Below are 14,550 nucleotides of genomic sequence, written 5' to 3' on the forward strand. Positions count from 1 at the left end.
TCCTAGTTTGGAAAAAATAGGAAACTGCTGTTCACCAAACGCCTACTTTCAGCTGCATGGAAGGAGGAATGAGTGCAAGACCATGTCTCTGTCTGCAAGCCAATCACAACATTTTAATATTTTGACTGGATTATTGTTTCAGCAGAAGTCTTATTTTATCTTTTATAGTATGGTAGGACACCTTTACATCTGGCAGCGAACAATGGAATTCTCGATGTTGTCCGGTACCTTTGCCTAAGTGGAGCAAATGTGGAGGCTTTAACTTCTGTAAGTATGACTTGGGATATGCGTTTGGCAGTTTTCTGAAATCTCCCCACACACACACAAAAAGAGCTTCTGAGCTATAACACTTAGGTTTTTAAAAAATCTTACACACAATATGCAGGCTTTTCTGACACTAAGCCTAAAATAAATTAATTTGGAACGCGGTTAGCAACAGTATTCTTGCTAAGAACCCGGCTTATTCGTTTCCAGTAACATGTTAGCTATTCCCCTGACAATGTGTGTTGAAAACCTATAAATACAATATTTAGGCCTTTTTGAAATTTGTTCCTCTGGAAAGCTTTCATGCTAAAAATAAGAAGGATAATTCGCAGTGTACTGGCATGTGTGGGAGGCAGAGTGAATGGATCAGCAAGCTTGCAGGTGAGCTTGTAAAACAATTACTGCTTGTCCAACGGATCTGCGCCACTGCCTCCAATCAGCACCACCTGCTGTCCTTTCAGCTCTCACCAGGGTTGAGTAATGTTCCTAAAACTGACCTTCTTGAAGAACCAAGTAGCTATCACACACATCATTGCCCACACTTTAACTAAGTAACGTGTGGGGTTTTCTGCAGGAGGCGCATAGAGCTTGCACCCAAAATGTGTGCCCCTCCCCTCAGTCTACCTGCATAGTTGTCAGGACTCCCCTGCTGCAAGCCAAATAGTTTTGTGTCATAGGCTCACAGCATTGCTGTGAAGAGAACCAGAAAGAGAGAATTTTTGCGTGCAATTTATGTGCCTGTATTTTTCATCTTTGTTGGAAGCCACCCAGAGTGGCTGGGGAAACCCAACCAGATGGGTGGGGTACAAATAATATATTATTATTATTATTATCATCATCATCATCATCATCATCATCATCATCATCATCATCGCCCCTGCAGCACTTGCAGTGATTTAAAGCTAATTCACATATTCAAAGGAATCTCCATGAACTGTACTACAGAGCCGGGAAATAAAGTGGCCTCATTTTGAAGATTTTAACTTTGTACTTGGAACCCAGAATCCAGAATAACTCCACCTATGTCCACACTTGCATGCACGCTAACTAATAATAATTAGAATTACTACTTGGTCAGCATCATAAGGTTGTATTGAAAAACTGGGGGGGAGGGGAGTTTGCTTTTTTCATTCTTTCACCACACTCTTGTGTTTTATTTAATGGATGGGTATAAAGTGCATTCATTTAAGTAGCTTAAGGGATATGTTATTATGGAAGCATAGTTTTGGATAGATGAGGTAGCACAGTGTCTTCAAATGGTTAGCAGAAAAGAACCACTTTGAGTTCCAGTATTTTGTTGATCTTGGTGGTCTTAATTGAAGACATGCTAACACACTATCGGAAGGACTGCATTATATCTCCTTGCTTAAATCGAAAATGCAGTTCTGTTTCAGAAAAGATTGTAAATACAGAATGGGTAGGTCCTCAAGGTATAACAGTTGCACGAATGCAGCCCTAAGAGGCTACTGCAGTAAGCAATTTTTCTTATACTTCATTTCACACCAAACTGCTGACTCATGAAATGTAGGTAATTAAAAGTCAAAAGCAGAATGCTGAAGACAGATTTGCTCCTGAGTTTGCTTAAGCTGTTTAAAGCTGCGCTGTCATCTTCTCTTCACTAACACCTCCCAGAGATGATAGACAAAGTAACCAAGTAATTCATTTCCCCCTCTCTATTTCTCATAGCTATATAAACACAATTCATGATTTCTTGCATCCTATTTAAATGAGCACCAACAGATCATTGTAGTTGCATTTTAAAGATTCATATTGTTCATACGCACTATTAGGAACACATGGCTTGGAAAAAGCATTTTGCGTGTTTCTTTGTAAAGATGGGAGCATTCATGCTGAAAGGGGTAAAAAAAACATGCTTCAAGTGTTTCTGTAATATCAGGATGCTTCTATAAAAGAAGCATTAAGAGGAAAAAGAACAGAAAGAGAACAAAATAGAGATTCCAGCTAGGAGCTCCTTGCTATTTCTTTCCTTAATCCATTTGCTTCTGACATAATTTATTTTCTTGCCACCCTGAGGATATTGGAACATCTTTGTTTCTATTTTTCTCTTGTGGGCTAGAAGTCATTGGAGCTAATCACTTGTCTTCTAACAGGATGGAAAAACAGCAGAAGATCTGGCTAGAGCAGAGCAACACGAACACGTAGCCAGTCTGCTTACAAGATTAAAAAAGGTGAGGAGATGAGTGAGGAATCGAACTTTATTTCGCTTTTTCACTTGAACCTAAAATATTATGAAAAATAATAGATTAAAAAAATATATATTTTAGTAATGGTTAGTTCAATTCATTGAGAGATATCACTTTAATTTTAACAAATTCCCCAAAGGGTAAAGCATTCCCTTTTCCCTAGAGGAAAGAAGGGTCGTATCCAGCAAAGTTGTCCCATTAGCACAAAGGCTTCCCCTTGTTCCATGCGGCTTTGTCTCCCCTATCCCTCCCGCCATTCGTTATATTTCTGCTACTTGAATCAGAATACTAATTCCTGCACAACTGCTTTACTCTGGAAAATATGGGATGTTTAAAGAAGTAGAAGCATTTTGATGTTTGGCGTTTCTCTTCACAACTACGTGTTTGTTTTATTCTTTGCTTTCGCCTTATAGGATACACACAGAGCACTTTTCATCCAGCATCTTAGACCTACGCATAATCTGCAGCCGAGAATAAAACTTAAGCTTTTTGGACACTCAGCATCTGGGAAAACTACTCTTGTGGAGTCTCTGAAGTGTGGGCTCCTGAGAAGCTTTTTCAGAAGACGCAGACCAAGGCTTTCCTCTACAAACTCTGTCCGGTTTCCCCCTTCGCCTTTATCTAATAAGCCATCAGGTACCATTTTAAGGCTTTTTATGTTGTCGCTCTTAATAGTCATTGTTTTTTACCTCAGTGCATTGGGTGAACTTACTAGTTTACAGCAACTGTTTTAATTTGTGGTGTTCGTGCTGGGCCTAATCTAGTTACAGTAATGCAATGATCACTTTTCACGCAAAGATGGAGAAGGCAGAAGAGTAGCCTTCCTGCAGGAAGGTGGGGCTTGCTAGATACCGTATTTTTGTGTGTATTAGACGAGTTTTTTTGACTCAAAAATCCTGTAAAAAACAGGAGTTGTCCTATACACGGATAGTGGCATGGGGGGGGAGAGAAGCTATGCACCCGCCAGCCAGCTGGTTGGCGGGCACGCAACTTCCCCCGATGCAGCTGCATGTGGGAAGTGATCTAGGGAGTGTTTCTTGCCTGCAGCTGCGTAGGGAGAGAAGCTCAACAACTTTGGGCCATCTCCCCTCATTTCCCCCCAAAATTATACCTCAGGTTGCGTCCACTTCAGGTTGCGTTTTTTCTGGTTGCGGACTGCCGAAACCCGGAAGTACCAGAATGGGTTACTTCCGAGTTTTGGCAGTTGCGCATGCATAGAAGTGCTAAATTGCGCTTTGCACATGCACAGATGCACTGAATCGCTACCCACGCGTGCGCAGACGCTGCTTGCGAACGTGCATCCCGCACGGATCACGTTCGCAACCCGAGCATCCACTGTACATGGGGGCGTCTTATAGATGGAAAAATACGGTGCATGCCAGCTTTAAAGATGGCAGGTGTTAAACTCTTGGAAAGAAATGTTTTGGGTTTTTTAGAAGGAAAGACCCACAAAATGGCAAAGCTTTGCTTGGGGAGTGATGATGATCTGCAACATTCATTTTTGGCACTTTACATTTTATATTTCAGTAGTACACTAACATAGTACTTGGTTTCTAACAAGAGTGGATGCACCACTGTTCAGATGGATGAGAATGCTTTACAGTGTAGCATTAAAGGTGCAGTTAATACTGTTTTTCACATTAAAATATGTATTTATATTTATTTCAGCTTTCACCAACTGGGTGCCCTCCAGGGCCGTTCTGGTTGGGGCTGATTGGAGTCGTAGTCTAAAAACAGGGCACCAAGTTGATCAAAGCTGACTTGCGCCTTCAGAAATGTCAGGGGTGCCTTAATTATTTCAACCACTAGAGGAGGCTAGTTCAATACCAAAAGTACTAATTATACATATTTACTAAATTTGCATGGTTTCTGTTAATCCTGAAAAAGTTACGGATAATGAAATGGCTCTGCTCCTTCATGCTTCCACTTGGAAAAAATACAGCTTTGCTATTTATTATTCAAATTGATGCTTTATAGGTAGTCTCCTTAATATTTAGATACAGTGGTACCTCAGGTTACATACGCTTCAGGTTACAGACTGTGCTAACCCAGAAATAGTGCTTCAGGTTAAGAACTTTGCTTCAGGATGAGAACAGAAATCGTGCTTCGGCAGCGGGAGGCCCCATTAGCTAAAGTGGTGCTTCAGGTTAACAACAGTTTCAGGTTAAGAACAGTTTCAGTTTAAGTACGGACCTCCGGAACAAATTAAGTACTTAACCTGAGGTACCACTATAATAACATACTTGTTCAAATCATTGATCCCTGCAGTAATAATTGGTGAGGGATAAAATACTGCTCTCACAAGTAAAGTACCAATGCCTCTACCCCCTCAAAAAAGAAGGTCTCCAACCATATGTAATCTACCCAGCTGTCAACTGGGAATGACCTCCTTTGGCACTAAGGGGCTGTTCTGAACTGCAGGTTCACCTCTAGAGGAGATAGGAGGGCTTTGGTTGTGATTGATTGTTGTGTACTTGTATATCTGAAAAAAGAATATTCCAGGCAGCTGCTGATAGCATCAGCGCCTTATTTTTGCCACCAACGCTTGAACCTGCTCTCTGGAGACTACCACAATGGTCTGTCCACATGGTTTTGTAACAGTGCTCTTTTTAAAAATTCAAGGTTTATAATCTTCTTTTGCCCTTCTCCTTTTCTTCCTGTGATCCAGTTTCAGTAAGTATTACAAATCTGTATCCTGGCTGTGAGAATGTCAGTGTGCGAAGCCGGAGCATGATGTTTGAGCCAGGCCTTACCAAAGGGATGTTGGAAGTCTTCGTCTCGCCCTCTCACCATTCCCACTGCTCAGCAGATGACCAGTCAACCAAGGCCATTGACGTTCAGAATGCATATTTGAATGGTAAAACATGAACTTAAATCCTCTTCTTTTAATGTAACTAATTGGGTCCTTTGTGCAAAAAACGCTTCAGTCTGAAATCCACTTAAATGATTTATTGGTTGATTTTGTTAGTTGCCAAGCAGAGAGCAAGCTCTAGGTGGCTTACATTGGGTTGAAAAAATCCAAAATTGTTTGAAACACCCATGAAAAATTAACAAAAAACAAAATACATAGAACAATGCCAGCCGCCACAGAAGACCAACAAACAAACATTTATCAATAACCCAGAGCACAGCTGGATCATGTTCTATCAAGTGTCATGGGAATGAGAAAGTGTTAACCTGGCAGTGAAAACATGTCCATGACGGTGCCAGGTGACCATCATTAGGGAAAGCATTCTGCAGACATAAGTCTCCCCTATAGTTTCCACCCTTCAAACCTCTCCAAGAGGGGGCACACTTTAAGTATATTAGTGCTTATACCTCCACATGTGGTGGGAGTGCCCCAAAATCCAACTATTCTGGACAACAGCCATACGAGAAATATGTAAAATAACTAAGCAAGTATTAGGCATCACCCCAGAACTGGCCCTACTAAACATCTTCCAAGACGACAATGCCCATTTACACCACAAAGAACTCATAACCCACCTACTTTCAGCAGCCAGAAACACCATAACCAGACACTGGAGAAACCTGTCAGGAGTAAGCATGGACCAATGGTACCAAATAGTATGGGAAACTGCCCTACTAGAAAAATTAACCAAGAAACTGAAACTGATACAGGGACAAACAGAAGAAGACATGTACACAGCCCAACAGGACAATGACAATAATCCACCAACAGCATATAAATTAATATGGCTAACCTGATCCAAAACACCCACCCACCCCACTCACACACCAAAACAAAGATCACCACAGCCAATCACAAACAAACAACCACACCCTAGGCCAACCCCAACCTCTCTCACCACCAAAGGAACACAAGCGATCAGCAGAGAACCGGCACGAGTAACGAGTAACGCTGACACCAAACCCTACATACATTAAGCAAAATAGAAACATCGCCACCCAACCCCACCCATCTTCCCCCCCACCTCTTTTCTTCCTAATGTCTCAACAAATGAAACTGATTTGTAAAAATGTTACATGGAACAAAAAATGAGAGACATTACACATACTTCTATAAAACAAGAAAATCTTTATTTATTTTTTAAAGTATATCAGTGCTTTATCCCTAATTTCAGACTCTCTACCAGCACAATAAAAGCTTACGATTAGGTGTAACATTTGCTATGTCAACACAATATCTCAAGAAACATTACCATTTTAAAGTTTCTTCAGTGTCAGCGTAGTATCTCAATCGAGCACTAATCCTCTGAGAGCCAAGAGATACTGGCCAAAGCCAGTGGTGGTATTACATTTTCAGCTGGAGCTGCATTTATTGATGGAATCCCAGAAGTGTGATTTAACTTGCTGTTTGCTCGGTAAAAGCATCTCTATGAGGAATACAAGCTGGAGAGAGCCATTCTCTGTCTGAGGAGATATAGGCCGTTTTACAGCCTGCAAAGAAACCCTTATATGAGGGATGGTCTTCTGCAGGGTATTCAACATAGGGTTGAACAGACATGATAGGAGCATTGTTATCTGTAGTCTGAGGAATTCACTCTGCCACTGATGAACAAACACTGTGAGGTGCTTACTCAGGGCTTACTCACTGCTCTTTAAGAAGCTCTTATTCAGCCAACCTGTACCCAAAGAAAGGCTGAGTCCTTCCAAGCTGCAGGTGTACTAATGGGTAGATATTTCAGATGTTTACTCGTTATTCTTCAAAGCTTCAAAAAACAGCAGCCAAATATTCCATGAGAAGGAGGAATAGATTGCATCTCCACAGTTGCAGGACACAGTATTTGTCAAAAGTGCCAGGGGTTTGTCACAGAAATTAAGAGCTTAGGAAAATGTCACAATTTTTGAAGGAATTCATATAGATAGTATGCATTGGGGCTTAAATTCCAGCCTGGAATGAGCATACTGTCACTACCAACTGTAGCCTGACATCCTGTTAATATATATACAGATTGAGATTATTACACTAGCCAAAGTATTTGCTCAAATCCTCCAGATTAATAAAGATAACATTTCTGAATTAATATTATCTGAAATTACAATTCCTTTTAAAATGCTGAAGGATTTTTCTAGTGCTCCTGCCTTCCTGAGATGCATTTATTTATAAATCCTATTAATTAAAGTTTGTAAAAATGCCTATTACTCTCTGGAGGACAGGGAATAAACATATGCTTCTCTCAGCTTCAGAAAATTTTAAAAAAATAAAATATTGCATGATAAAGTGTTGCATAAAATGGCAGTTAGTAATGAACTATGACTATTCTAATCTCTCTCTGAGTTTACAATTACACATTATTATTCTACTGTCTTGTGAAACAAAATGGCCTGTTCTGATTTTTTTAAAAAAGAAAACCTCCTTTTTTGACACTTTATATAGCACAATAATATGCCTGTGTAATAGTATGCTTCAGATTCTGTCAAACAAGACAAAACTAGTAAAATTACTCATTTAATATTTTAGCAATTAACTCTCTTGCAGTGGTCTTAATGTGTACTTCTGCACAAACTACAGCTTTAGTGGTAGGTGTATTGTGCCATGTTTTCTATAGTTTTTACAGAAAAGTTATGGAGAAAAGTTTGTCTTCTAGTGTAAGACCCACTGTGGTAAAAAAAAAAGACTTGAATTTCTTCAGTGGATAAACCTGTCTAATTTTGACTGCAGTCTTGCACCCAGTATGCATGGCTTGGTTCCTTGAAATCAGTAAATGTAGCTGTGGTCAGGATTGCAGCCTCTGTCTCTGAATATAATAACTAATAATAATAACAATAATGATATGTATACTTCAACAACAAGAAGAATAAAAATGTTTGTAAAACTTGTTCTACTTAATGTCTTGATAATATATATTTGCTTGTTGCAGGAGTTGGTGATTTCAGTGTGTGGGAATTCTCTGGGAATCCTGTGTATTTCTGCTGCTACGACTATTTTGCTGCAAATGATCCCACCTCAATTCACGTTGTACTTTTTAGTCTTGAAGAGCCCTATGAAATACAGTTGAACCAAGTGACCTTTTGGCTTAGTTTCCTAAAATCTCTTGTTCCAGTCGAAGAATCCATAGGTATGCCACAAGTCCTTTATCTCTGCCAGCCCTTCAACATGCAAGGGAGAAAGCAGTATTTCTTCATGGTTTTGTAGAGCTGTGTTGAACCATTCCATCCTTCTTTTGACTCTACTGCCTTGATTCATACAAATTAACCTTTTTAGAATTCTTTGCTATTCAATATACTTCTTAAATGAGATCACTGGTCAAATATTTTAACTGGGCATGTTGCTTTAAAGTTGGGTATGCCAACGAACTTAATTGTTCCATATTTTGGAGAAAGTTTAAATATATAGGTTTAGCTAACACCATAAATCTAGCTTCGTTATGGTAAATTACTCTTCACCTACTGTGGAAGTTTTTTGGAAGAACAAAGTGATGATGTCTGTCTTCACTTCGTCAACAGCAAAGTTGCTGAAATGTGTGAAACAAAGCCATTAATTAAACAATCATGGGACTGACGGTTTAACAAAACCATAGTGCTTGTTATGAATATAAGAATATAAGATGAATCAGTTAATTGGTCCATCTAGGTCAGCATTGTCTACATCGAGGTAGAGAACCTTTGGCCTGCCAGATGTTGTGGAACAGCCCCAGCAAGCATGGCCAATGGTCAGAGCTGGTGGGAGTTGTCATCTAACAACACCACTGGTCTTTATTGACTGCCAATGGCTCTCTGGAGTTTGAGACAGTGCTCTCTCCCAGTTCTACCTGAATTGAACATAGGACCTTCTGCATGCAAAGCACATGATCTGCTACACATTAGAATGAATACAGATCATATTTGCGCTGGAACCAATATAGGGATTTGGGGTGTTCTAGATTTGCATGTGGGACGTGGGTGGCACTGTGGGTTAAACCACAGAGCTTAGGACTTGCCGATCAGAAGATCGGTGGTTCGAATTCCCGCAACAGGGTGAGCTCCCATTGTTCGGTCCCTGCTCCTGCCAACCTAGCAGTTCAAAAGCACATAAAAGTGCAAGTAGATAAATAGGTACCGCTCCGGCAGGAAGGTAAACGGCATTTCCGTGCGCTACTCTGGTTTGCCAGAAGCAGCTCAGTCATGCTGGCCACATGTACGCCGGCTCCCTCGGCCAATAAAGCGAGATGAGCGTCGCAACCCCAGAGTTGGCCATGACTGGACCTAATGGTCAGGGGTCCCTTTACCTTTACCTTTAGATTTGCATAGAATTTACAAAGAGCACAAAACAGAAACCAAGGATTGTATTGGGCATGCTTATGTTCCATGGAAGTCTGAAGTATGCTTATTTGTATTCTGCAATTGAAGAATGTATGTGTTTAGCATATGATGGCCCTTGCTCATACGGATTGTTGTGGTATTGCCTCTAGAGTATGTGCCATAATACAGGTAATAGCAATAAAGTAAAATTCAGTATTTTCCAAAATTTGGCAAAATACTTTCATCTTATCAAGATGATGTATAAGCAAGCAGGCTGTACAAATTTGTGTTCAGTGCTGTTACCTCATTCATACCCCATTTGTATCTCTTTCTCTCTCATTCTTTTTCATGGTATCTCCCAGGCTTTCCTACTTAACTCTCACTTATGTGAGAATTCTTTGTTTGTGTAAGTACTGTAAAATTGCATTCATACCACTGTATGAATGTTTTTTAGATCATTTGTCTCCTGCCTATAATAATCTCAACCATAGTATTGTAGACTAGTGCGGTCAGTGGATGATCTTTTTAAAAAGTAGCTATAGCTGAAAAAAAGCATTGCCCCTTCTCCAAATATATATTTTGTTAGAAACGAAATAGATGGTTTACAAAGATTTATTGTGATTTGTAATATGTCTCTGTTTTATGACATGGACCATCAATTTTGCTTTGGAACGATGAATGTCTGTTTTTTGTGCTGTGAATGTAACCACACTAGCCACAGTCAGCCTCTTAAGTTTGGGGAAACATTTAATCAATCCCTGACTTGAGCGCCAGGTTCACATATAACGCTAAGCCGAAATTTATAGACCAGTAACAAACCATGGCTTACAGGTATGGTTTGTCATGGTTAACAAACCGTGGTTAAGCTGCTGGTCCAAGTTGAAATGGTCAATTATAACAATTTAACATACCATAAAATGTTACATTTGAACCATGCCATTAGAAGAGAAATCTTTCCCCCTCAAAGTCTTCCTTGTGTTTGTTTTTTTCTCCTGAAGCATTTGGAGGAAAGCTAAAAAACCCACTCCATGCTGCACTGGTGGCTACTCATGCCGACATTGTCAATCTTCCGCGTTCTGCTGGAGGAGAGTTCCAGTATGACAAAGATACATCTCTTCTGAAAGAAATCAGGAACAGGTAAGATGGGGGAATTGTATTTTTTAAAAAAGGAATGATTTCTTTTCTAAGAAATTAGTATATTTTAAAACTTATGTGCATGTTAAGACCTTGAGCTAAACCTTTTTTAAAAAAAGAAAAGGCTGTACTTTCATACAAATAAAGAAAATCTACACCTTTCATTGGACTGGTTCAGAAGCAGAAAGGAAACAATGGATTCCCTTTTTTATCTTTAACTAAAGAGAACCATAAAGCAAATATAAAACAGATCAAAAACATCAGAAACAAAAGCAGTTACAGTCATAACTCGGGTTGAAGATGCTTCAAGTTCAGAGCATTCGAGTTGCGCTCCTTGGCAACCCGGAAGTAACGGAGCGCGTTACTTCCGTGTTTTACTGCTTGCGCATGCACAGACGCTCAAAATGATGTCACGCGCATGCGCAGAAGTGGCCAAAAGTGACGCACGCGTGCGCAGGCACGCCGTCGCTAGTTACGTTTACTTCTAGATACGAAGGGGGCATCTGGAACGGATCCCGTTCATATCTAGAGGTACCACTGCAAAAGTAAAAAATACAAAAATCAGTAGATATAAAATCAGTAAAAATCATGGGCAATCTTCTTCTTTTTTATGTCCAAAACAATGGATTTCCATTATGAAAACCTGCCACAGCAAACCTGAGCTCAGGCATTCCCTACTTCCACATACAAGCATCTGCTTGCTTTCCATTTTGAACAGACGCCCATTTTCTATTTTGTTTGAACTCTTGAGTCAAGCAAAGCAGCATTAAGCCATGGTTTTCATATAGTCTTTGAAGTGAGCACAGTTAGAGTAACCCACAGCTTTCTTAGTCCGGGCATAATGGGAAACCGCAGTTAATTCAAAAGAGAATGTGGGAAGGTTTCACTTTCCTTCCCTCATGCATGAGGGGGTCAACGTAGTTTCAACGAAACCAGGGCACTGTGTACCACAAAAATATGCACACTTACTGTGCGATAAGCACCCTTAAATTTGGAAGGTTCTGAGTATATAGAAATAGGATCAAGTTACAAGGTGTTTTTTTTACTAGATATGTGATACTAGTAGAACTTGCTTCCTCAAACTGCTTCAATTAATACATGGAATAAGAATGAAAAAGATGAATGCTGTACTGTAAAATGATAAACAGGTTCTTTATTCTATTCCTTTCAGGTTTGGAAATGACCTTCACATTTTAGACAGGTTATTTATTTTGGATGCTGGGGCATCTGGTTCTAAAGATATGAAGATTCTCCGCAACCACCTCCAAGAATTACGTAGTCAAATTATTTCTGTAAGTCACGTCTTCTTATTACATCCATTGGCCCAGGCCTCATGAGAGTATTTCCATTTTGAGTGCACCTTGAATTATGAAGTTGCCTTGTGGTTATAAGTATGGGAAGGAAGGAAGAGAGTTAGAAATATGTATCAAGTACAAACAAGGTCTGTATGGGATAAATTAGTTTCATTGGCCTGAGTGCCCTCTGGTGGGGAGCAAGAAGTATTAAATAGATCATGAGCCCATAAATTCTTTCAGCTCTTTCTTACGCCTTGTAAAAAAAGGGGGCAAGTAAATTTAGAAAATATCCTTCTCTCATTCTGCAGAAACGGCCTAATAAATATTTTATTGAAGTATAGCAAGTTTTTAAACATGTGTCTGCAGTGTTGAACTAGTTCTGAAAAGCTTTGGGCCTCTTGAATTCCATGTGACCAAACCATCCTGAACCTTTCAGGGAGAGTCATCTTTGTTTTCTTCATTTATACTTTGCCGTTCCTCCAAGGAACTCATGGTGGAATAAATGAGCTATTCCACTTTATTCTCATATCACATGAGTTGCCATAGGTCATGTACTGAGTATTATGGCTGAGTGGTCCTAGTCCCATATTTTACACAGCATACCATAGTGGTGCTTATTTACTCAGCCGCTTTCACTTCCAACAAATTTGAAAAAGGGATGAATTTGTCTGGCATCCAATTGTGTGGGGGGTTTTTTGTAAAAAAAAACAAAACATAGTATACATACAGAAGCATACTTTTCTGTGTAGATCAACTATCTCTCCTCTGCTTCATAATTCGTACACTCTTCTACTCCTGGGTTTGCCACCAGATTTTTTTGGTGTATAAAATGTTTCTCACTCCCAGAATAAGTATTTAACAATGCTGTCAAACAGGCATCAGCTATACAGTTCGTTTCAGTATGAGTTTTCGCCAGAGGCAGGATTCTGAAGAATGCAACCCCTTTTAAGTAGAGTGTGTTGATTCCTGCTTCACGTGTTTCATAAATTATAATGTTGTGGTGAAAAGCTGGTCCTTCTTTGCCAGAACCACTCAGCTAAACTAGTGATCATTTCACTGCTCTTTTTCTGCATCACATGCATGCACTTGAAGTTCATTCTGTTAACTTGTGCAAATGGTGCCAAGAAACGGGGTTTGTTTTGTTCCAGAAAGTTCGTGGTACTGCACAGTTTTTCCATTAAAAAGACTTCAAGAGCCTGTATGCTTATGCCAGTACAGATTTAATGCAAGCCATACTAACACGTTGTGCTGTCTTTATGAAACGTTTGAAATATAAAAGAAAAGGCTTGTTAACTGTCTTGTCAAAAACTGAGGATAACGTACTGTGACATACTTTCACATTACAAATATAAAAGGGATGAGTGTTACAGTTATGCTGTCGCAGTTTGCTTTGGGGTTGTTGTTTTTTTTAAGAAAATACAGTTTACATGATGCCTGGAGCAGGAGTGACTATGAGTAAGTACTTAGCATAATCTGTGATTTGATAGCTTCTTTCATTCTTGTATTCCTTTACAGAATGCATCACCTTGAAATGGGAATGACAGAATAGCACAGGCTTCACATTCAGCAGAATGAGCATGCAAGCCAGTACTGCCAGGGCTGCATCAGTTGTGGAAATAACTTCCACTTCTAGCATTATTACCAATAGAGGAGTATACATGGCCAAATAGAATCAATGCTCTATTCTTCAGCATCCAGTGAGGTGTGGCAGAGCCATGGAGCCAGCCCTCACAGTACTTCAGCTTACCTGGCCAGGTAGAGGCTGTGTAGATGCTCCAGTGGCGGCAGCAGATTGGCTCTGCTGTTGTGTCTGTGTAGCATCACACCTGCCCTGCCACAGACCCATCTGGCTAAGCAGTCTCAGAAGCTTTGTGGCTCTGTTCCACCGCACTGGGTCTGTTCCTGCTAGGATATGAGTGATTGATGGCATATATATTTTTTAAGCGAAAAGATAACAGTTTACCTTCTCGAAATAGAGCTGATGTCCAATCTGGTGTTTTCCATAGACATGTCCACCCATGACACACTTGTGCGAAAAAATCGTCTCCACGCTACCTTCATGGAGAAAAGTGAACGGACCCAACCAGCTCATGTCACTGCAGCAATTTGTGTATGATGTGCAAGATCAGCTTAACCCGTTAGCAAGCGAAGATGAGCTGAGGCACATTGCCCAGCAGCTACACAGTATAGGAGAAGTAAGTAAACCGCATTACTCCAATTTTAATTCTATAGGTACCGTATTTTTCGCTCTATAGGACGCACCGGACCATAGGAGGGGGAGAACAGGGGAAAAAATTTTTTTCTTGTTCTTCCCCTCTAAAACAAGGTGCTTTCAAGGTGCATTCACCCAAAGCCTCCAGAGCGCAGCGGGAACTCCCGCTGCACTCTGGAGGCTTCAGGCGGCTACCATCCCCAAGCTAGAACAGCGAGACCGCCTCGCTGTTCTGGCTTCGGGGTCAGCCTTTGTA

General features: G+C 40.2%; 1 protein-coding gene across 1 annotated transcript in view; it reads left to right on the plus strand.

Moving 5' to 3' along the window:
• Positions 1-14,550, plus strand: part of DAPK1 (death associated protein kinase 1) — an 81,498-nt gene that overhangs the window by 64,050 nt on the left and 2,898 nt on the right. The window contains exons 18-25 of the mRNA XM_081930386.1: positions 169-267; positions 2,376-2,453; positions 2,882-3,104; positions 5,137-5,325; positions 8,294-8,491; positions 10,652-10,790; positions 11,959-12,079; positions 14,089-14,277. Of these exons, the coding sequence (XP_081786512.1) occupies positions 169-267; positions 2,376-2,453; positions 2,882-3,104; positions 5,137-5,325; positions 8,294-8,491; positions 10,652-10,790; positions 11,959-12,079; positions 14,089-14,277 (1,236 nt within the window). The remainder of the gene's footprint in view (positions 1-168; positions 268-2,375; positions 2,454-2,881; positions 3,105-5,136; positions 5,326-8,293; positions 8,492-10,651; positions 10,791-11,958; positions 12,080-14,088; positions 14,278-14,550) is intronic.

Source organism: Podarcis melisellensis (genome assembly GCF_964234715.1).
Source record: "Podarcis melisellensis genome assembly, chromosome: 11".
NCBI lineage: Eukaryota > Metazoa > Chordata > Lepidosauria > Squamata > Lacertidae > Podarcis > Podarcis melisellensis.